Genomic DNA, 25159 nt, shown 5'->3' on the forward strand with positions numbered 1-25159 from the left:
AGGTACTGCTGATTACTGCAGGAGTTGGAGTGAGTTTGTAAAAAGTTAGTGGTGGGCTTTTGGATGGTTTTTCTTCAAATTTTAGGGCCTCTTTGGCCCAGGGCCCCTCGGAGGATAATGTTTCCAGGATGTAAAAGTTGGGAGCAGGGAGAATAAAAGGCTTAAAGATTTGGGCCGGTACCCCAGGAGGTTTGGAAAAGAAAATACAATGGTGGTTCATTGTTAGGATAAGGAGATGCGAGCTTGGGATATTATCCAGGCAGTACATGAGGACTGCGGTGAAGAAAGTTGCTTTGCTTGCCGACCAAAGCCGAATGTTTGATTCGAAGTGACGGTCAGTGGCCGAGAGGAGGTGAAAAGACTTTTCCTGAGCCTGAAGGTTGGTGAGATGTACTTGGATGCATCTTTGCTGTATTCCGAAAAGGTGGTGGTTTCATTCTTAAACCTACTGGTTTATGTTGAGGACAATGTGCTGATAAACAAGTTGGAATCGTGGGACATTAAACTTTGCTCAGTAATAAAGAGGAGATACTATCTCGGAACGCGGGTAGCCAATGGAATCCGTTATGTAAAGGTGAAGTTCCCAGAGGGGGTGAAGTCATTACCCTGCAGCATGAAGTTCAAAGACAATGGAAGAAGTGTAAATTGGCTGCTGTGTTTCCCACATTACAACAGTGACTACACTCCAAAAGTACTTCATTGCCTGTAAAGCACTTTGAGACGTCCGGTGGTCGTGAAAGGCGCTATATAAATGCAAGTCTTTCTTTTGTCTTTCTTTTATTCTGGCACTCCTGCGCCCCTGAGCCCTCGCTGCACTGCCATCATCATGCCCCGTGGAGTCATTGATCATCTCAGCCTAACTAGGTCCCTCTAACCTTCAATCGCTTTTCCAATCGCATATCTATCCGGCGTAATGAAGTTCATTGAGTTTTTAATGAACACCACAACAGCAATTATGCTTCACCACAAGTCACTGCAGTCTGCTGATTATTACTACAAGGTTCTGGTATGCAAAAGAAACTGAGTTGTAAGAGATGTTGAGTTAATTGATGATCGAGAGAGTGTTGGCCAAGTGAAAGCACCCTGATCAACTAAATCAGAAGCATTTTGAACACGTTCCTGTAAGATTATGCAGCTATTGGCTATCGATTTGGTGTTATTGATGTTACTAATATGATTTCAAGGCAGATCAGCTCAGGCATCCACTTCTTAATAGTTACATGTGCGGGTTAATTCTCTGCTAATGGACTAGAGGTCGGGGTGCTGTGTGCAGCAGTAATTAAAATATCTTGTTGCAATATCGCGAACACAATCTGTTTTCTGATCAATGAACAGTGTCGGCTGGCTGACGAGCTGTGAGTTACAAGTCCCCGATCGCATGTTGGGGGCTGTTGCATGCCTGCAATAGAAGTAACTCAATTCAGGAACACTCACATGCTGTCATTTTGGTTGTAAAGATAGTTTTGCTCCACCCATTAGTTTTAAAGAAACAGAAACGCAGAGAGCACTTGTCCATTTTTAATTTAGTTGTTGCTGAGATAGCACACGGATGGCATCTTACCTTAAGATTTGGAAAATATGAATGCTGCACTGTGGGAGGTGCCGTCTTTCGGATGAGACGTTAAACCCAGGCCTCGTCTGCTCTCTCAGGTGGACATAAAAGACCCCAAGGCACTATTTCGAAGAAGAGCAGGGGAGTTATCCCCGGTGTCCTGGGGCCAATATTTATCCCTCAATCAACATAACAAAAGCGGATGATCTGGGTCATTATCACTTTGCAGTTTGTGGGAGCTTGCTGTGCGCAATTTGGCTGCCGCGTTTCCCACATTACAACAGTGACTACACTCCAAAAGTACTTCAGTAGAGGTCATTTCAAGCGCCTTGGGACATCCCAAGGTTGTGCAAGGTGATACGTCCTTACTATACAGTATAAATGCACACGAGGCCCATGCAATGCTGGTTGAATACATGACACAAGGCGCTATAGAAATGTAAATTCTTTCTTTCTTAGATTGAATGGGAGATGGGAAACCTTCAATTGCATTTCAAATAAATCCTTAATTTTTTCCAAGGAATAAAATGTATCCTTGTTGACCACTAACATACTAATGCAGCCTCATAGAATCATAGAAATTTACAGCACGTAAGGAGGTCATTCGGCCCATCGTGATCGTATCCGTGCCGGCCGACAAAGCGCTACCCAGCCTAATCCCACTTTCCAGCTCTCGGTCCGTAGCCCTGTAGGTTACGGCACTTCAAGTACACATCCAAGTATTTTTTAAATGTGGTGAGGGTTTCTGCCTCTACCACCCTTTCAGCCAGTGAGTTCCAGACCCCCACCACCCTCTGGGTGAAAACATTTCCCCTCAAATCCCCTTCTACCAATTACTTTAAATCTCTGCCCCCTGGTTGTTCACCCCTCTGCTAAGAGAAATAGGTCCTTCCTATCCACTCTATCTAGGCCCCTCATAATTTTACACCTCAACATCATCTCCCCTCGGCCTCCTATGTTTCAAAGAAAACAACCCCAGCCTATCCAATCGTTCCTCATTGCTAAAATTCTCCAGTCCCGGCAACATCCTCGTAAATCTCCTCTGTATCCTCTCCAGCGCAATCACATCTTTCCTGTAATGTGGTGACCAGAACTGCACGCAGTACTCCATAGAAACATAGAAACATAGAAAATAGGTGCAGGAGTAGGCCATTCGGCCCTTCTAGCCTGCACCGCCATTCAATGAGTTCATGGCTGAACATTCAACTTCAGTACCCCATTCCTGCTTTCTCGCCATACCCCTTGATCCCCCTAGTAGTAAGGACCTCATCTAACTCCTTTTTGAATATATTTAGTGAATTGGCCTCAACAACTTTCTGTGGTAGAGAATTCCACAGGTTCACCACTCTCTGGGTGAAGAAGTTCCTCCGCATCTCGGTCCTAAATGGCTTACCCCTTATCCTTAGACTGTGACCTCTGGTTCTGGACTTCCCCAACATTGGGAACATTCTTCCTGCATTGAACCTGTCTAACCCCGTCAGAATTTTAAATGTTTCTATGAGGTCCCCTCTCATTCTTCTGAACTCCAGTGAATACAAGCCCAGTTGATCCAGTCTTTCTTGATAGGTCAGTCCCGCCATCCCGGGAATCAGTCTGGTGAACCTTCGCTGCACTCCCTCAATAGCAAGAATGTCCTTCCTCAGGTTAGGAGACCAAAACTGTACACAATACTCCAGGTGTGGTCTCACCAATGCCCTGTACAACTGTAGCAACACCTCCCTGCCCCTGTACTCAAATCCCCTTGCTATGAAGGCCAACATGCCATTTGCTTTCTTAACCGCCTGCTGCACCTGCATGCCAACCTTCAATGACTGATGTACCATGACACCCAGGTCTCTTTGCACCTCCCCTTTTCCTAATCTGTCACCATTCAAATAATAGTCTGTCTCTCTGTTTTTACCACCAAAGTGGATAACCTCACATTTATCCACATTATACTTCATCTGCCATGCATTTGCCCACTCACCTAACCTATCCAAGTCGCTCTGCAGCCTCACAGCATCCTCCTCGCAGCTCACACTGCCACCCAACTTAGTGTCATCCGCAAATTTGGAGATACTACATTTAATCCCCTCATCTAAATCATTAATGTACAGTGTAAACAGCTGGGGCCCCAGCACAGAACCTTGCGGTACCCCACTAGTCACTGCCTGCCATTCTGAAAAGTACCCATTTACTCCTACTCTTTGCTTCCTGTCTGACAACCAGTTCTCAATCCATGTCAGTACACTACCCCCAATCCCATGTGCTCTAACTTTGCACATCAATCTCTTGTGTGGGACCTTGTCGAACGCCTTCTGAAAGTCCAAATATACCACATCAACTGGTTCTCCCTTATCCACTCTACTGGAAACATCCTCAAAAAATTCCAGAAGATTTGTCAAGCATGATTTCCCTTTCACAAATCCATGCTGACTTGGACCTATCATGTCACCTCTTTCCAAATGCACTGCTATGACATCCTTAATAATTGATTCCATCATTTTACCCACTACCGATGTCAGGCTGACCAGGTCTATAATTCCCTGTTTTCTCTCTCCCTCCTTTTTTAAAAAGTGGGGTTACATTGGCTACCCTCCACTCCATAGGAACTGATCCAGAGTCAATGGAATGTTGGAAAATGCCTGTCAACGCATCCACTATTTCCAAGGCCACCTCCTTAAGTACTCTGGGATGCAGTCCATCAGGCCCTGGGGATTTATCGGCCTTCAATCCCATCAATTTCCCCAACACAATTTCCCGGCTAATAAGGATTTCCCTCAGTTCCTCCTCCTTACTAGACCCCCCGACCCCTTTTATAACCGGATGGTTGTTCGTGTCCTCCTTCGTGAATACCGAACCAAAGTACTTGTTCAATTGGTCCGCCATTTCTTTGTTCCCCGTTATGACTTCCCCTGATTCTGACTGCAGGGGACCTACGTTTGTCTTTACTAACCTTTTTCTCTTTACATATCTATAGAAACTTTTTCAATCCGTCTTAATGTTCCCTGCAAGCTTCTTCTCATACTCCATTTTCCCTGCCCTAATCAAACCCTTTGTCCTCCTCTGCTGAGTTCTAAATTTCTCCCAGTCCCCAGGTTCGCTGCTATTTCTGGCCAATTTGTATGCCACTTCCTTGGCTTTAATACTATCCCTGATTTCCCTTGATAGCCACGGTTGAGCCACCTTCCCTTTTTTATTTCTATGCCAGACAGGAATGTACAATTGTTGTAGTTCATCCATGCGGTCTCTAAATGTCTGCCATTGCCCATCCACAGTCAACCCCTTAAGTATCATTCGCCAATCCATCCCAGCCAATTCACGCCTCATACCTTCAAAGTTAGCCTTCTTTAAGTTCTGGACCATGGTCTCTGAATTAACTGTTTCATTCTCCATCCCAATGCAGAATTCCACCATATTATGGTCACTCTTCCCCAAGGGGCCTCGCACAACGAGATTGCTAATTAATCCTCTCTCATTACATAACACCCAGTCTAAGATGGCCTCCCCCCTAGTTGGTTCCTCGACATATTGGTCTAAAAAACCATCCCTTATGCACTCCAGAAAATCCTCCTCCACCGTATTGCTTCCAGTTTGGTTAGCCCAATCTATGTGCATATTAAAGTCACCCATTATAACTGCTGCATCTTTATTGCACGCACCCCTAATTTCCTGTTTGATGCCCTCCCCAACATCACTACTACTGTTTGGAGGTCTGTACACAACTCCCACTAACGTTTTTTGCCCTTTGGTGTTCTGCAGCTCTACCCATATAGATTCCACATCATCCAAGCAATGTCCTTCCTAACTATTGCCTTAATCTTCTCCTTAACCAGCAATGCTACCCCACCTCCTTTTCCTTTTATTCTATCCTTCCTGAATGTTGAATACCCCTGGATGTTGAGTTCCCAGCCCTGCTCATCCTGGAGCCACGTCTCCGTAATCCCAATCACATCATATTTGTTAACATCTATTTGCACAGTTAATTCATCCATCTTATTGCGGATACTCCTTGCATTAAGACACAAAGCCTTCAGGCTTGTTTTTTTTAACACCCTCTGTCCTTTTAGAATTTTGCTGTACAATGGCCCTTTTTGTTCTTTGCCTTGGGTTTCTCTGCCCTCCACTTTTCCTCATCTCCTTTCTGTCTTTTGTTTTTGCCTCCTTTTTGTTTCCCTCTATCTCCCTGCATTGGTTCCCATCCCCCTGCCATATTAGTTTAACTCCTCCCCAACAGCACTAGCAAACACTCCCCCGAGGACATTGGTTCCGATTCTGCCCAGGTGCAGACCGTCCGGATTGTACTGGTCCCACCTCCCCCAGAACCGGTTCCAATGCCCCAGGAATTTGAATCCCTCCCTGCTGCACCATTGCTCAAGCCACGTATTCATCTGAGCTATCCTGCGATTCCTACTCTGACTCCAGTTGTGGCCTAACTAGTATCTTGTACAGTTCAAACATAACCTCCCTGCTCTTGTATTCTATGCCTCGTCTAATAAAGGCAAGTACTCCGTATGCCATCTTGGGTACTGAGGGCGTGCTGTGTTATCAGAGGCGCCATCTTTTGGATATGAGAGCAAGGGCCCTTTCTGCCTGTTCTGGTGGTCATCATCATCATTGGCGGTCCCTCGAACGAGGATGACTTTCTTCCATATGAGTTCACAGATGTTTCAATGAAGGACCTGATGTTCCAGTCCAGAACTCCAGTTGAGGGGGTGGAAGATGCCTGTGCGTGGATTGTTTTAACGTGTGGTGGCCGTTGCACATCAGCCACCACACGGGCTTGACGGATCTAGGTCTTGGTCCAGTGGCAAGGGTTAACCATGACGACTGGAGACCTGCTCGGCTGGGTCAGGTGGCTATTAAAGATCTCATGGCATTCCTCAACGAAGGGGAGAGGGTTTTCCTGACATCCTGGCCAACATTCCTCCCTCAACCAAATACAGTCATTCTCCACACTGATGGTTATGGCATCTTTTTTGTAAAATGGTTACGAGGGGAGAGACGACAACAATCACTGCACTTCAGAAATAATCCTTGTATGTGAAGCACTTTGAGATGTTTCTGAGAGAGGGGTTAAAGCACCAAATGAGAGCAAGTCTTTCATTACCTGCGGTCCTGCGCAGACACTGGTTAACAAATTGCGCTTTAGCTTCCAGCATGTATCCCGTACTCATTACTCCAATTTACATAATTTCTCTAACACTGGCATCTCTGCAACACAATATATATACATTGGGTGTTGTGAAATTACAGAATAGCTTGAAACCCTCTCCCCTAAAAATGATTCGCTGGGTAACACAGCTTAATAGCTTTGACTCAAGAATGGTAACATTAGTTCGATAGATATACTCGAGGTGATAATTCAGGCCCCATTATGTAACAAAACACTCTCAAAATAAACTAACATAACAAGAGAGTTCTAAATCTCTCATCCATGCCTTTGTTACCTCTAGACTTGACTGTTCCAACGCACTCCTGGCTGGCCTCCCACATTCCACCCTACATAAACTTAAGGTCATCCAAAACTCAGCTGCCCGTGTCCTAACTCGCACCAAGTCCCGCTCACCCATCAGCCCTGTACTCGCTGACCTACATTGGCGCCCAGTTAAGCAATGCCTCAATTTCAAAATTCTCATCCTTGTTTACAAATCCCTCCATGGCCTCGCCCCTCCCTATCTCTGTAATCTCCTCCAGCCCCACAACCCCCCGCGATGTGTGCACTCCTCAAATTCTGCCCTCTTGATAATCCCTGATTAGAATCGCTCAACCATTGGTGGCTGTGCCTTCAGCTGTCTGGGCCCCAAGCTCTGGAACTCCCTCCCTAAACCTATCTGCCTCTCTACCTCTCTTTCCTCCTTCAAGATGCTCCTTAAAACCTATCTCTTCGACCGAGGTCGTCTGCCGTAATTTCTTCTTTTGTGGTTCGGTGTCAAATTTATTGTTTTGTCTTATAACACTGCTGTGAAGCGCCTTGGTTAGGCTTACTACGTTAAAGGTACTATATAAATACAAGTTGTTGTTGTTGTAAATCTTGCCCAAGACTAAAACCTCACTTTAAGGAAACGTCTAGTCTGTTTATGCACTACAACCTTCAGAAGATCTGTAATCTGATCTTTCATTAAGATAGGAGTCAATGCAGGCTGCTATTAATAAAGTCCTGGTTAGCCTGTGAAGGGCATTTGGTTACACGGCATTTCAGCTAAATTCTTCTTTGGAATACTGGTGCCTGTTTCTGGTGCGGGGCGGGGGGAGAGGAGGAGGAATGTGTTTCCGAGTCCATGATTTTCCTGGAACATGCATCAGAATTTCTACCCCATGGCGTGCAATTTTGACTACCATATTTTCAAAAGGACTCTTGTGCATTAGAGAGGGCTCAGAACACAGCGATGAGGCTGTTTGTGGGATTCAAAATGTTGATTTATGAGGAGAAGCTGTCAGAATTGTACTTCCTCTTAACGGGGAGATTCGTTTTAATCACCGGAATATTGGAACTGCTGGCCTCTGCACCCGATTCTCTCATCCAATCTCCAGTTGAGCTAAGTTCCTTGCTGTGAAGGTTACCCCATGATGAATAACGACATGGTAACCATGAGGTAAAGTGTGGAATGGGAAAGAGCCATTCGGCCCATCCAGCCCATTCCCTCCAATGGGCCAGTAACAATTTGCACTGTCTCAGTCTCGTCAGGTTGTAACGTGTAGCACATGTGAGTATGCTCGCAGGTTTGTGGAGCTGTTGCATTGTGAGTGGCTTAGCCAGTCACGTGATGTTCACAAGACTCAATAAAACCCCAGCCAGTTGGGTCTAGGTCATCCACGATGAGGTATGCAGTTGTGAGCCTAGTGGATGAACTGGTAATGTGTAGTGTGATTGTTAAACCTTTGTTAATAAACCAACACGTTCTTAATAGCAATGTGTTGCTATGAATTCCTAAGCAAAGAACCCATGAAGCAAGTACATTACACATGTATTCTTCACTTAACCAGTTGTTGAAACTCACTATATGCAATTTTAGTTACCTTGTCGAAGATGAGTGCTTCGACTTATGAAGATATGTTGAGTAGGTTGGACCTATACTCATTAGAGTTCAGAAGAATGAGAGGTGATCTTATCAAAACATATAAGATAATGAGGGGGCTCGACAAGATGGATGCAGAGAGGATATTTCCACTCATAGGGGAAACTAAAATTAGGGGACATAGTCTCAGAATAAGGGGCCGCCCATTTAAAACTGAGATGAGGAGGGTTGTAAATCTGCAGAATTCTCTGCCCCAGCGAGCTGTCATTGAATATATTTAAGGCGGAGATTGACAGATTTTTGAGCGACAGGGGAGTAAAGGGTCACGGGGAGTGAGCGAGGAAGTGGAGCTGAGTCCATGATCAGATCAGCCATGATCTTATTGAATGGCGGAGCAGGCTCGAGGGGCCGAATGGCCGACTCCTGCTCCTATTTCTTATGTTCTTATTTTCAAAAGGACACTGGTGCATTGGAGAGAGCTCAGGGTAGAGTAATGAGACTGTTTATGGCATTCAAAATTTTGATTTGTAAGCAGAAATGAACTTTGTGTTAAGATAGGCTTCAGAAAGAGAGATTAAACCTTTTGAGGTAACTATGAATGCAGATCGTGCTATACTTGATAGACCACAATGCACGAGTCTTGTTTGAATCACAGCGTTGCCAGCTGTGGGATTCAGTCAGTCAGGATTGAATAATATAGGCTGTAATGTTAGTTTGAAAGTTTGTCCCCGATTGATTTGTGTATCTGGAGGAATTTGAGGTTTTGTTCCTTCTCAAAACTATTGCTTGAGCTTATTTTCCTCAGGAGATCACAGAGTGCCCACAATGGGGCATAATGCATGCGTGATTTGTTGCGTGTGCTAGACTGTCTGAATAGATTTTTTATCATTCTGTTTTTCATTTTTACCTTTCATAGAATCATAGAAATTTACAGCACAGAAAGAGGCCATTTCAGCCCATTGTGTCAGGATTGGGCGGCCCCTTATTCAGGCCAACAAAGAGCTATCCAGCCTAATCCCACTTTCCAGCTCTTGGTCTGTAGCCCTGTAGCTTATGGCATTTCAAGTGCATATCCAAGTACTTTTTAAATATGGTGAGGGTTTCTGCCTCTACCACCCTTTCAGGCAGTGAGTTCCAGGCCCCCACCACCCTCTGGGTGAAAAGATCTTCCCTCAAATCCCCTCTAAACCTCCTACCAATTACTTTAAATCTATGCCCCCTGGTTGATGACCTCTCTGCTAAGGGGAATAGGTCCTTCCTATCCACTCTAGGCCCCTCATAATTGTATACACCTCAATAAGGTCTCCCCTCAGCCTCCTCTGTCCCAAAGAAAACAACCCCAGCCTAAACAATCTTTGCTCATAGCTAAAATTCTCCCGTCCAGGCAACATCCTCGTAAATCTCCTCTGTACCCTCTCTAGAGCAATCCCATCGCTCTCCTTTTCAGGCAACTTGCTTCTAAGTCTCTTCACAAGCTCACTGTAAATTGGCCAGTGAAAGATACACAGGAATGGCCCAGTGATTTTGCTTCCTGCATGGGTGGGAGGGAAGGGTTCATAAAAATGAAGTCTTGCATTTATATTTCATATTGTCTTTGAAGTATTTTCAAGTGTATCTCATACAATGAATTATTTTTGGAAGTACAGCAGGCAAATGTGGCATCCATTTTGCACAGAGCAAGATGAATGTCCAGTTAACTTTGGCAGTGCTTAGTTGATTGAGCAATGTTGGCCCTCGACTCTGGGAGAACTCCCTGCTCTCATTGAATAATGCCATGAAACTTTAACGTCCACCTGAATCATTGGAGCAAGCAGACAGGACTTCAGTTTGAAGGACAGCATCTCCGACAATGTAGCTGTCCCTCAGCACTGCGTCGGTATGTTATCCCGAGATTATGCACTCAAGCTCTGGTGTTGGGGCCTTCTGACCCAGAGATAAGAATTGCCACTAACTGAGCTAAACTGCCACACGATCTCCAGCAGTACACGAAACACACGGCAATGACGATCACACGGCAGTTTGAAAGTATTGGCCTGCTGTTCGAGGCGACAGAGATCACATCGCAACATTCTGAAAGGATCGTGCTGAGCAACAGATTGGTGGAAATCACTCACCAACTCCCTCCAGGGTTCAGGCATACTGAGACTTTGGTAAGAAGGGAGCTTGCTTACAAACCTCTGCCTTGTAAACTAGAGGTGATCCAAAACTCGGCAGCCTGTGTCCTAACTCGCGCCAAGTCCCGCTCACCCATCACCCCCTGTGCTCGCTGACCTACATTGGCTTCCGGTTAAGCAACGCCTCAATTTCAAAATTCTCATCCTTGTTTTCAAATCCTTCCATGGCCTCGCTCCTCCCTATCTCTGTAATCTCCTCCAGCCCTACACCCCCCCAAGATGTCTGTGCTCCTCTTGAGCATCCCTGGTTATAATCGCTCGACCATTGTTGGCCGTATCTTCTGTTGTCTGGGCCCCAAGCTCTGGAACTCCCTCCCTAAACCTCTCCGCCTCTCTACCTCTCTTTCCTCCTTCAAGACGCTCCTTAAAACTCACCTCTTTGACCAAGCGTTTGATCACCTGCGCTCATTTCTACTTATGTGGCTCGGTGTCAAATTCTTTATCTCATAATACTCCTGTGAAGCGCCGGGGGATGTTTCACTATGTTAAAGGCGCTATATAAATACAAGTGGTTGTTATTGTAATGTGGGAAGGAGGAAAGGTAAGTTTTGAAGAGTGCCCTGGCACTTTTCTCCCACTCATCTCTAAGCATAAACGATCAGATAAAGTTGTGACAATGCTGACAGTTATAGACAACCCCTTTACTTCCCTTACACGTGTAGCGTGGAGAGCCAGCTTGCTTAAGCTCTGCCAATAATACACAAACTTTTGGCAAGCTGCATGGCTTGCAGCATTATCTGGCTCTAACCCTGATGAAATTGAGGAAATATGCTGATGGCACAGTACCGTCTACATTCCGGGGCCAATAATGCGGGAACTTTCACTTCACTAGATTGCAATTATTATTTACACAGTGAAAGATGTATTTAAAAATCCATCACGATCCACCTTGTGATGGGTTGGGCTGTGGGAAGAAGGGAAATGGAAGGAGTGTCTCTATTTAATAACAACACAACTTATATTTATATAGCACCTCTAACGTCCCAAGGCGCCTCACAGGATAAAAATTTGACACCGAGCCGCATAAGTAGAAATTAGCGCAGATGACCAAAAGCTTGGTCAAAGAGGTAGGTTTTAAGGAGCGTCTCGAAGGAGGAAAGCGAGGTGGAGAGGTTTAGGGAGGGAGTTGCAGAGCTTGGGGCCCAGGCAACAGAAGGCACGGCCACCAATGGTTGAGCGATTATAATTAACTAAAGCATGCCTGATATTATAAATACTGGCAGATTGTCCCCCTCCTTAGAATATTGTATCCGTGAGCTTCAGATACCCAACGTCCATATCTTTATCCAGCTTCATGAGAGCTTGGGCTGGATTTTTGGCTTTGCCATTTTCGGGGTGAAAACATAGGCCGGGCGGGAAAATTACCGGCCACTTAGCATTACGGATGAATTGCCTAACTTTCGTCATTTGTGCTCTGCGTCGGGGCAGAGCGCAAAGGGGAGGTGTTGAACTACTTTCGTGGTGCAAGTGCGGGATTCTCGCCAACTTTAGTGTGGGGCCGGGAGAGCTCCGAGAGAGGCCTTGGGAGGGGGGGGAGAAAAATAATTCACAAAAACATTCCAAGATACATTGCCAACACCCTTACAACACAAATCGCTGCAAAAAAATTTTAAAAATAAAAACTTTAACTTAACCTTTTTTCCATTTTATCCAACTCACCGCCGCCGGCAGTCCTGGACCCCTGTGCGGTCGTTGCGGGGCGCGTTTCGCGGCGTATGGATCGGGTGATTGCCGAAACTGGCAGCGGTGTGGCAATGCGAGCTGTTGCACACCCGGTGCAGCTCTTTCTGCCGGCGCTTCTAAACGCCACCGCAAAAACCGAGCCGAGGTTCACGACCCGGGGGAAAAACAGCTGACCGCCCCATTTTATTTTGCCGCGGAGGGTCAGAACCCGGCGAAAACCCGGGTCGCAAACGACCCAAAAATACAGCCCGATAGACTCTTTCTATCTTTGAAGCAGATTTGATCCTTATGTGCAGTGAAACAATGGCTGAGTTTCATTAAATATCATTTCAGGCCGAAACTCGCTTGCTGCTGTGCAAAGCAACACGAAGCCCTTTGATGCCGACCAGCTGACCGCAGCTTGTCTCCCTTATCCATTTTGTAACGATCCTTTAGAAAAGATCAGGGCCAAAATGTAGTGGTCCTTCTGTCCGTGGCTGACCTGTGCTCACAAATGAGGCAAGTGACAGCCAGAATAGTTCCGGTGACCCGGATAAATCTGGTAAAACCAAGAGACAAATAAATCAAGTTTGAGTTTGCACTTCAGAGAATTGAGATTTGGTGACCAGCTTTAAAATGTGTCAAAAAAAAAAGTATCTGTACTGGGTGTGACATCAGATATCCACCGTGGGATTCCTTCAGGGCTGGATTTTTGGCTTTGATGATTTTGGGGCGGTAATGGTGGCGGGGCGGTAAAGTTAGCGCCCGGGAGCAGTTTGCGCCTCAGTCAGCAAAATTGGGCAGCGCTGATTGAGGGGCGCAGCGCTAAGGGAGGCATTGTACACCTCTCTCGGGGTGCTAGGCCGGCTGAGTATGGGAAAATCCCCAGTTAAACAGCCGGTCTTGACGCACTCTGAGAGAGAGGCCTGGGGAGAGAAAAAAAAACCCTGAAAAAAAACCATCGAAAACATTCCCGATCTATAGCCCCCGCCACCACAACATAAATCGCGAAAAAAAATTAAAAGAAAAAGCTTTTGGACTCCCACCAGACCCATACGCCCCGCAGCGCCCCTTGCAGGGACCACCTGGGAAAACGGGCAGTCCGACCCTATGCCTCCTGAGTGTCACACTTACCTGAGGTGGACATCACTTACCTCACTGCCACCAGTATAGGTTGGACTGCCCGCTTTCCAAGGTGGTCCCAGCAGGGGGCGCTGCGGGCCGGGCGGGAGTCCAAAAGCGAGCCCGGTGTTGCCACCAGGGGGCGTTACACACCGGCTCGCTTCTTCCGGGCGGTAATGCTCCGCGCCCCCACAAAACCGGCCCCGAAAACTCCCGCGGGCGCTGGGAGCTGGCCGCCCGCCCAGAAGAGCTAACCATTGCCGCCATTGCCGCCGCTCCGGGGTGAAAACAGGCGGACATCACCGGAAAATCCAGCCCCTTATGTATTCTTGTTATTAAGTCTTGTGAGGGATACAGTTCAAAATGATTGCTGCGGATCTGGTTTCTCTGTGTTGGAAACTCGTAAGTCTGGCTGGAAGTTAAAGACTGTTTCAGGTGTTTCGTCTGAGAATGACATGGGGAGATGGCTTAAAACTGATAAACATCTCAGGACGGAGTTCAAGGAGGAAGGAAAAGAAAGGTGAAACATTTCAAGAGACAACCTTAGGGAATGTCAGGTTGAGGTTGACGGAAAGCTGAGGGAGAGCGATAATTGCATAACATAAATAAACGTGATTGGAGAGCAATACAGGGAGAGAGGCTCTGAATTTTTCGTTCAAATCAACTTCTTTCCATGGGCTTGGGTGTCACTTGGTAAGCTTGGACAGGAGCTTTGCCAGACCTGTACGTTCCGGCTCTCGCAAAGACTTCTTGAAACTTTTGCATCTCTGCTTATCCTTGTCCTTGACTTTGAAACACAAGCTTTGGAATCGATTTGTTGCTACCCTCTCAGCCTGACCCTCTGTGATGATGCAAGTTATACTGGTCTATTAACCTCTGGGAGTTGGATTCCAATCGCCCTGAACTGTGGCGATGTTCTTGTCCCAGCTTGGCTCAGTTGATAGCACTCTTGTCTCCGAATCAGACGTTTGTGGTATTAAGCCCCACACCAGACAAAAACACAGGACCTAGACTAACATTCAGGTAAAATACGAAGGGGTATTGCATTGTCAGAGGTGGACAGGTAAACTGAAATCAAGTCTGCTTGTTAAAGGTATGTGGGATGATGGTAGAGTCGATATTTTGGATGAAATTAACTCCTTCATCTGGTGATGGGCGAAGGGGTTCAGTGGATTTGATATTGTCCTATTCAACATTTTTTGGACACATTACAATAATCTCAACACAGATGTAAAGGTTTTGTGGCTAACCATGAATTCTACTAATTCTAACGAAGGTTCACCAGTCTGATTCCTGGGATGGGGGGATTGTCTGATGAGGTGAGATTAAGTAGACTAAGCCTATATTTTCTAGAGTTTAGAAGAATGAGAGGTGATCTCATTGAAACATACAAAATGATTACAGGGCTTGACAGGGTAGATGCAGGGAGGATGTTTCCTCTGGCTGGGGGAGTCTAGAACCAGGGGTTACAGTCACAGGATAAGGGGACGGCCATTTAGGACTGAGATGAGGAGAAATTTCTTCACTCAGAGGGTGGTGAATCTTTGGAATTCTCTACCCCAGAGAGATGTGGAGGCTCAGTCGTTGAGTATATTCAAGACAGAGCGCGATAGATTTTTGAATATTAAGAGAATCAAGGGAAATGGGGATGGTGCAGGAAAGGAGTTGAGGTCGAAGATCAGCCGTGATCTTATTGAATGGCGGAGCAGGCTCGAGGGGCCGAATGGCCGACTCCTGCACCTATTTTATGATACTATTTACATTTTCCTGCATTTTGTTCTTGCAGCAGATGGAGTTGATATCAAATACTGTCAGGCACACATCCATGTGTGAGTTCATTATCTTGGCTGATACTCCAGTGCCATATTGAGGTATACTGCCTTGACCAGGGTCCCTCAGATGAGATATTGAACCGAGGTCCCATCTGCTCCTTCTGATGAATGCTAAAGATCCATGCCAATATTTGAAGACCAGCAAGGATTCTCCCACGGTCCTGGATAATAGCCTTGAATGAATTGACACACCAAAAAAACAATTCACACTGTGGTTGGGCCCTTGCTTTGCCCAAAATGTCTGTCGCCTTGGCCTATATGATAGCAATCACTGCATGTCACAGTAACTCATTGTATATGAGCCACTTTGAGACCTTTTGGATTGACTTGCTAAATGCAGGCTTTATTTTTTTAACTCTGCCCTCGGTCAACTCTCAGTGGGCACGTGTAATATAAACAGAACATTCTGAAAATACACTGCAGGTCCATCAGCAGCTGTGAAGAGGAAAGTCTGGTTAACCCTCTGGCTGTAGAATCCCAGGGATTTAAGTAAAGGCTCGGGAGGATCCTTCATTCATCGACTCAGTTACTTTCCAATCATCATCATAGGCAGTCCCTCAGAATCGAGGAAGACTTGCTTCCACTCAAAGTGAGTTCTCAGGTGACTGAACAGTCCAATATGGGAATTACAGTCTCTGTCGCAGGTGGGACAGACAGTGGTTGAGGGAAAGAGTGGGTGGGGAGTCCGGTTTATCGCATGCTCCTTCCGCTGCCTGCGCTTGGTTTCTGCATGCTCTCGGCGATGAGACTCGAGGTGCTCAGCCCCCTCCCGGATGCTCTTCCTCCGCTTAGGGCGATCTTTGGCCAGGGACTCCTAGGTGTCGGTGGGGATGTTGTCAAGGGGGCTTTGAGGGTGTTCCTGAAACGTTTCCTCTGCCCACCTGGGGCTCGTTTGCCGTGTAGGAGTTCCGAGTAGGTCGCGCTTTGGGAGTCTCGTGTCAGGCATGCGGACAATGTGGCCTGCCCAACGGAGCTGATCGAGTGTGGTCAGTGCTTCGATGTTGGGGATATTGGCCTGATCGAGGACACTGACGTTGGTGCGTCTATCCTCCCAGGGGATTTGCGGGATTTTGCGGAGGCATCGCTGGTGGTATTCCCAATCTTAGCAATATAACACTGCTAAGATTGGGAATGCAACAGTGAGGGAGGATTGAACCTTTGGAACCTGAATCTAAAACCTGAGCTGAAATACAATGACCTTCACAATATCTATGGTAACGTAGGTATATTGGCATAAAATAGTCAGGCCCACCAATGTTCACCCTATCCATTGACCAGCGCAGTCTCATACGCGACTCTCCCCAAGGGTTTCTATATATGTTTAGCCTGTGTCATCATAAGCTTGTGGTATAAAATAATCTTCTTCAATCAATAAAAGTGATATTTTCTTATTTTTCATCCACAGCTATCGCTGTAGCAGTCGTTATCTTCGTGGGATTGACTTTTATTTATGCAATAGGATGTTATCTGTGCAGGTAATATTTTTCATGTCTGAACCTATTAAGTATATATAAGAACGCAAGAACATAAGAATTAGGAGCAGGAGTCGGCCATTCGGCCCCTTGAGCCTGCTCCGCCATTCAATAAGACCATGGCTGATCTTCGACCTCAACTCCACTTCCCTGCACTGTTCCCATATCACTTAATTCCCTTAATATCCAAAAATGGAATTATAGCTGTTGTGAAGAGAGCTATGAATGCTGAAAATCTGAATTAAACGCTGGAAGTGTAGAGCTGAACGACCGCTAATAAAAAACGAAAATGCTGGAAATCTCAGCGGGTCAGGCAGCATCTGTGGAGAGAGAGGTTTCAGGTCTGTGACCCTTCATCAGAACTGGCGAATTGTCGAAAAGAACGTTCGCTGAACAAGCTATGATGGATGTCAAGAACCGCAAATTATAAAATGATGAAATGATGGGATTATTTTTCTACTCGGGTAATACCAATTGAGCCAACCAGCGATGGTTGCAATATGGTGTGTCGGTCCTGGGAGAGGGGCAGCAGAGCACAAGCCAGGTCTTCTGATTTGCAAATCAATCGGGAAGCAAGGAGTGGTTCCCAAGGCTAACCTTGAACCTGCCTCACCATAGCCCATCATCATCATCACAGGCAGTCCCTCGGGGTCGAGGATGACTTGCTTCCACACTAAAAACGAGTACTCAGGTGACTGATGACCTCATTTTAAACAGTGGAAGATGCCTGTGCGTGGATTTTTTTAACGTGGGGTGGCTGTTGCACACCAGCCACCACACGGGCTTGACGGAGCAAGATCTTGGTCCAGTGGCAAGGGGATCCAAGATGACTGGAAACCAGGCTCCGTCGTATGTGCATGGGACACTTTCTCATCGCTAGACCCCGATTGACTTGGGAGCGCAGAATTGGAGATCGAGGGGTAGGCCTGCCTTCAATAGGGAGCGGTAGCATCGTGGTTATGTTACTGCACCAGTAATCCAGAGTCCTGGCCTCATAATCCAGTGGCAGGAGTTCAAATCCCACCAGGACAGCAGTGAAATTTAAATTCCGTTCATTAAATAAATCTGGAATTTAAAAAAAAAAGCTCGTGTCAGTAATGGTGACCATGAAACTACCGGATTGTCGTTAAAAACCCATCTGGTTCACTAATGTCCTTTAGGGAAGGAAATCTGCCGTCCTGGCAGGTCTGGGCCTATATGTGACTCCAGACCCACAGCAATGTGGGTGACTTTTAACTGCCCTCTGAAATGGCGGCTCACCACCACCTTCTCGAGGGCAATAAGGGATGGGCAATAAATGCCGGCCTTGCCAGTGACGACCACATCCCATAAAAATATAAATAATAAAAAAAAGAATCCACTCACTGGAGGAAGGTGCACCCCACAAGAAGACATCATGGAATAAAAAGTGAGCAAAATAAAAGAAGCTCAGATTATAGTAATTAGCATCAGCGCACACTGTAGTGGAATGTACGAAGCATTTACTACAGGGGAAGAGTACTGAGCAACATGAGGTGAAATCTATAACCCCAAAACTTTCTCAGTGAACTCAGCGTAAGAACAGAACAAGAGATGCCAAAGTGTCTCGAGTGTCCAACCGTTTCCTCTGCTCACCTGGAGATCACTTGCCATGTAGGAGTTCCGAGTCGAGCTCTTGCTTTGGGAGTCCCCAGGTGGGCAGAGGAAACGATTCAAGGACACCCTCAAAGCCTCCTTGATAAAATGCAACATCCCCACCGACACCTGGGAGTCCCTGGCCAAAGACCAGTCCGCCCTAAGTGGAGGAAGAGCATCCGGGAGGGTGCTAAGCACCTCGAGTCTCGTCGCCGAGAGCATGCAGAAACCAAGCGCAGGCAGCGGAAGGAGCGTGCGGCAAACCAGACTCCCCTCCCACCCTTTCCTCAACCACTGTCTGCCCCACCTGTGACAGAGACTGTAATTCCCGTATTGGACTGTACAGAACTCACCTTTTAGAGTGGAAGCAAGTCTTCCTCGATTTTGAGGGACTGCCTCTGATGATGAGTGTCTAACATTGCAAACTTTAACTGTCTGGTTTTCCGAGAGCAATTCATCACAGAGCGGGTTATAGGCTAATGCCCCGGTGATGGGATTCGGGACTGGGTTCGGAGTGTGTCGATCAGGTGGGTGAAAGGCCTTCCATCGAATTTCGAGGCCAGTGGGGGCATTGATTCGTCTCCAGTGATAATGCGAAATGGCCAACAGCCAATCGGCAGCCCTTCTTACACTCCGCCCAATTTTCTGTCCATTTGAAATCAAATATCGGGCGAAGTGCAGAATGGGCTGTTGATTCGTTGTTGCCCTTTTGTGCAACCAAAGCGAATTTATATCCCAATATTTCTACAGTCACATTTGCTGCAGGCTATCATTGGGGGGGGGGGGGCACACTCTATTTACATTGTTGCCCCTGTGAAGATATTAGGAATGTTCTTGCACCATTTTTGGTTTATAAACATGCAATATGATGATTCCTTGACATCATTCACAAGAACATAAAAATAAAAATTAGGAGCAGGAGTAGGCCATTCGTGTGGAGCTGAGGCAGAAGGTCAACCATGATCTTATTGAATGGCAGAGCCATCCCCATATCCCTTGATTCCCTTAATATTCAAAAATCTATCGATCTCTGTCTTGAATACACTCAACGACTGAGTACGGTAAAAACAGGAGGGCAGATTATTATCTGAATGGTGACAGATTAGGAAAAGGGGAGGTGCAACAAGACCTGGGTGTCATGGTACATCAGTCATTGAAAGTTGGCATGCAGGTACAGCAGGCGGTGAAGAAGGCAAATGGCATGTTGGCCTTCATAGCGAGAGGATTTGAGTATAGGAGCAGAGAGGTCTTATTACAGTTGTACGCGACCTTGGTGAGGCCTCACCTGGAATATTGTGTACAGTTTTGGTCTCCTAATCTGAGGAAGGACATTCTTGCTATTGAGGGAGTGCAGCAAAGGTTCACCAGACTGATTCCCGGGATGACAGGACTGACATATGAAGAAAGACTGGATCGACTAGGCTTATATTCAATGGAATTTAGAAGAATGAGAGGGGATCTCATAGAAACACATAAAATTCTGATGGGATTGGACAGGTTAGATAAAGGAAGAATGTTTCCGATGTTGTGGAAGTCCAAAACCAGGGGTCACAGTCTAAGTACAAGGGGTAAGCCATTTAGGACCGAGATGAGTAGAAACTTCTTCACTCAGAGAGTTGTGAGCATGTGGAATTCTCTACCACAGAAAGTTGTTGAGGCCAGTTTGTTAGATATATTCAAAAGGGAGTTAGATGTGGCCCTTACGGCTAAAGAGATCAAGGGGTATGGAGAGAAAGCAGGAATGGGGTACTGAAGCGCATGATCAGCCATGATCATATTGAATGGTGGTGCAGGCTCGAATGACCTACTCCTGCACCTATTTTCTATGTTTCTATGTTTCTATTCACAGCGCTCTGGGGTAGAGAATTCCAAAGATTCAACATCCTCTGAGTGAAGAAGTTTCTCCTCATCTCAGTCCTAAATGGCCGACCCCTTATTCTGAGACTGTGACCCCTGGTTCTAGACTCCCCAGCCAGGGGAAACATCCTCCCTGCATCTACCCTGTCAAGCCCTGTAAGAATTTTGTATGTTTCAATGAGATCACCTCTCATTCTTCTAAACGCTGGAGAATATAGACCGAGTCCACTTAATCCCAGAGGCCAATCCCCCCCATCCCAGTAATCAGTCTGGTGAACCTTCGTTGCACTCCCTTAATGTCAAGCATATCCTTCCTGAGATAAGGAGACCAAAACTGTACACAATACTCCAGATGTAGTCTCACTCATTCATGTCAGTAAAAGGTTTGCAGAACACTTGCAGATGATGTCAGCTTAAGGCAGTCGGCTGATGCCATTCCAGCTGTTTAAAAATTCCATTCAGCTGTTTGAATTATTTGCTATTGGTTTATAAAACACTATTGATTACAAGAATATGTCCTTGACTCTGATGCTATCACAAACCACAAGAGTGAAGTTCAAGCAGTTTATTATTGTCGAAACCACAAGATGAGACTGTAACTGATATCGTCCACCCTTTGGTTTTATCTGTGTGTAGAGGGCCGTTTGTAACCTCTTGCTCCAGACGTGTGCTGGGATTGAAATATTGGCAGTGTGCTACTCACCAAATGTATTTGGTTCTTTGCTTAAGAATTCATAGCAACACATTGCTATTAAAAGAACTAGTTGGTTCATTAACAAAGGTTTAACAATCACATTGCATGTGACCAGTTTATCCACCAGGCTCACAACCACATTCCTCATCGTGGACCCCCCGAACCCAAGCTAATTTGGGGTTTTATTGAGTCTTGTGAACATCACGTGACTGGCTAAGCCACTCACAATGCAACAGCTCTACAAACCTGTGAGCAAACTTACCAGATCCATACATTAGATGCTCGAAGTCCATTTTAATGGACACGTTTGGGTCAGTGCCGAAGCCCATTGCCCCAGGCAGCGTGTAAATATATATATACATACACACAAATTAGCTTGTGTCTGTATATTTACACACGGATACCAGAATCTCATTTTAATTATCAAATGAAGTCTGCACTGCTGTTGTGTGGAAGACTTTTTAAAATATTGCTTTGGTGGCCGCCATAGCTGACACTGATCAGGGAAATCATTAGTTGATATGTAATGATGTCCTTACTGAATGATTAAAGCTCAGCTATACTGCAGCTCGCGATCTCAGGCTGCTGTCTGCGGCATACAGTTGGCAGACCCTTCTTGTACTGCAGGGCTACCTCTGTCTCACTGGCAGCTGCCATAGACAGCAACAGTTTTTAGATCCATAGAAGATTCACAGAACGGTTACAGCACGGAAGGAGGCCATTCGGCTCGTCGAGCCCGTGCCGGCTCTCTGCAAGAGCACCTCAGCCAGTCCCACTCCCCCGCCCTTTCCCCGTAGCCCTGCAATTTTTTTCCTTCAGGGACTTATCCAACTCCCTTTTGAAAGCCGCGATTGAGTCTGCCTCCACCACCCTCTCAGGCAGCGCAATCCAGATCCTAACCACTCGCTGCGTCAAAACGTTTTTACTTGCGTCGCCTTTGGTTCTTCTGCCAATCGCCTTAAATCTGTGTCCTCTGGTTCTTGACCCTTCCGCCAATGGGAACAGTTTCTCACAATCTACTTTTTCCAGACCTCTCATGATTCTGAACACCTCGATCAAATCTCCTCTCAGCCTTCTCTGCTCCAAGGAGAACAACCCCAGCTTCTCCAGTCTATCCACCTAACTGAGGTCCCTCATCCCTGGAACCTTTCTGCTCCCTCTCGGAGGCCTTCACATCCTTCCTAAAGTGCGGAATGTCAGACGGTGCACTGCATTGCGCACTTTGTCCTGATGTTAAATATATTTAGCACAATGTTTTAATAGTTGATAGGATCTCCAATGGGCCTCATCATCATCATCATCATCATCATAGGCAGTCCCTCGAAATCGAGGAAGACTTACTTCCACTCTAAAAGTGAGTTCTCAGGTTACTGTACAGAGCAAGTGCTCTATTTGGAACTCCTACACAGCAAGCGATTGGACTGTTCAGCCACCTGAGAACACACTTTTAGAGTGGAAGCACTGGATTTCGAAGGACTGACTATGATGATGACAGTCCAATACGGGAATTACAGTCTCTGTCACAGGTGGGACAGACAGTGGTTGAAGGAAAGGGTGGGTGGGGAGTCTGGTTTGCCGCACGCTCCTTCCGCTGTCTGCGCTTGCTTTCTGCATGCTCTTGGCGACGAGACTCGAGGGTCTCCGCGCCCTCCCGGATGCTCTTCCTCCACTTAGGGTGGTCTTTGGCCAGGGACTCCCAGGTGTCGGTGGGCACCTGCCAATGGACTGCAGTTATACCGAAGCTGCCGTGAGCATGGCGCAGTGCGAGGTGGGCTTTCTGGGAGGATCTCACACTGCTTGGCTTTAGGTTGCTTGAGTGTCAGGTCAGGACATGGCACAAGAGTGATACTGTCACCTCTCACATTGATGCTTGCCTTTAACACGACAATGGCAGTGTACCTGTAGCCTAAACGTAGTCCTGTGATCGCTCCGGGATCATTGAGAATTTACTGGTCAAAGGCTTACTATCCCGAAATGTTCTGAAAGCCTCAACTTCCTTTATTTGCTCCTCCTATATCGAGTATTGCTTTTGTGATTAGCATTCCAAATAATGAGGGAAGTGTATCATTTTGCAGCCCACTTGACAATAGTGTTCACTTAGCTGGGTGATTTAATGGTCCTGGCTTTCATTTTTGCAAATAATCTCTTAATTGTTTTTCTTGATGTGGCCATTAAATTCATTGGCAAAAATACGGTTCAATTACTTAGGTGTCAAAAGCATTCAACCTAATCTGGGAAAATGATGAATGAGTGATTTTGCATTTACCTCATAAATCTGTCTCACCAGCCATCCACTCACACATACCCATCCTGCCCCCTGCCCAACAGACACACACTCGCGCACACCCATCCTACCCATGCACACTCATGCACGTGCCCCCTGCCCACCCCATCATCATCATCATGGGCAGTCCCTCGGAATCGAGGAAGACTTGCTTCCACTCCTGAAGTGAGTTCTTATGTGGCTGAACAGTCCAATACGAGAGCCACAGACTCTGTCACAGGTGGGACAGATAGTCGTTGAGGGAAGGGGTGGGTGGGACTGGTTTTCCGCACGCTCTTTCCGCTGTCTGCGCTCGATTTCTGCATGCTCTCGGCGTTGAGACTCGAGGTGCTCAGCGCTCTCTCGAACGTACTTCCTCCACTTAGGGCGGTCTTTGGCCAGGGACTCCCAGGTGTCAGTGGGGATGTCGCACTTTATCAGGGAGGCTTTGAGGGTGTCCTTGTAACGTTTCCGCTGCCCACCTTTGGCTCGTATGCCGTGAAAGAGCTCCAAGTAGAGCGCTTGCTTTGGGAGTCTCGTGTCTGGCATGCGAACAATGTGGCCTGCCCAGTGGAGCTGATCGAGTGTGGTCAGTGCTTCAATGCTGGGGATGTTGGCCTGGACGAGGACGCTGATGTTGGTGCACGTGTACCTCCCAGGGGATTTGTAGGATCTTGCGGAGATGCCATTGGTGATATTTCTCCAGCGACTTGAGGTGTCTGGCTCAGAGGCATGGACCATGTACAGCATTCGGGAGGGCGGGTAATGCTACAGCCCTGTAGACCATGAGCTTAGTGGCAGCAGACACACACTCACACACCCGCCCTACCCCTGCCCACCAGACACTCACTCGCACACTCCTAAATCTGCCCATCAGATATCTGCTCATAGTATCAGACAGCACAGAAAGAGACTATTCAGCCCATCATGCCTGTAGTCTCCTTATCTCACTTCTGGTTCTTTTGCCAATTACTTTGGCACACACCTTCCCTGCCCCTTGTCCACCAGACACACACACGCACATTCCCCCATCCTACACCCTTCCCACCGTCTGCCTATGCTTTTCTGCTGTTTTTCCCTCCAAATCCGTCAGATTTTACCAATTTTATTTGTGCTTTCCTGGTGAAATATTATCAAAGTTTATTTTCCACCTTGAAACCCCAGACTAATAAAAAAAAAATGCAACTTTGCTTCCTGTTAAAAACTGTGATGCCAAGCAGGTAGAGGACAAATCATTTCTGACAAAGACTGTGTTTTGTTGCAGGATGAAATGCACCCAGAGCTCTGTGCAACAGCTCCTTGGCTCGCCCAGTATCCGTGTCAGCACCGTAAGTACCAGATCTTTACAGGCTCTCTTTGTGCTTAGAATCATAAAATCATTGAAATTTTACGGCACAGAAGGAGGCCATTCGGCCCATCGTGCCCGCACCGGCCGACAAAGAGCTATCCAGCTTATTCCCACTTTCCAGCTCTTGGTCCGTAGCCCTGTAGGTTACGGCACTTCAGGTGCATATCCAAATACTTTTTAAATGCGATGAGGGTTTCTGCCTCTACCACCCTTTCAGGCAGTGAGTTCCAGACCCCCACCACCCTCTGGGTGAAAAAATCTGCCCTCACATCCCCTCTAAACCTCCTACCAATTACTTTAAATCTGTGCCCCCTGGTTGTTGACCTCTCTGCTAAGGGAAACAGGTCCTTCCTATCTACTCTATCTAGGCTCCTCAATTTTATACACCTCGATAAGGTTTTCCCTCAGCCTTCTCTGTTTCAAAGAAAACAACCCCAGCCTATCCAATCTTTCCTCATAGCTAATGTTTTCCAGTCCAGGCAACATCCTCGTAAATCTCCTCTGTACCCTCTCTAGTGCGATCACATATTTCCTGTAATGTGGTGACCAGAACTGTGCACAGAATTGGAGG

The 25159-nt window shown here is 46.6% G+C and overlaps 1 protein-coding gene across 1 annotated transcript in view; it reads left to right on the forward strand.

The window, feature by feature from the left end:
- The first annotated feature begins 913 nt into the window (after positions 1-913).
- The window catches only part of LOC139235170 (heparan-alpha-glucosaminide N-acetyltransferase-like), a 245718-nt gene continuing 221472 nt past the window's right edge, over positions 914-25159 (forward strand). The window contains exons 1-4 of the mRNA XM_070866390.1: positions 914-1006; positions 10530-10700; positions 13916-14028; positions 24505-24568. Of these exons, the coding sequence (XP_070722491.1) occupies positions 914-1006; positions 10530-10700; positions 13916-14028; positions 24505-24568 (441 nt within the window). The remainder of the gene's footprint in view (positions 1007-10529; positions 10701-13915; positions 14029-24504; positions 24569-25159) is intronic.

Source organism: Pristiophorus japonicus, chromosome 22, assembly GCF_044704955.1.
Source record: "Pristiophorus japonicus isolate sPriJap1 chromosome 22, sPriJap1.hap1, whole genome shotgun sequence".
Lineage (NCBI taxonomy): Eukaryota > Metazoa > Chordata > Chondrichthyes > Pristiophoridae > Pristiophorus > Pristiophorus japonicus.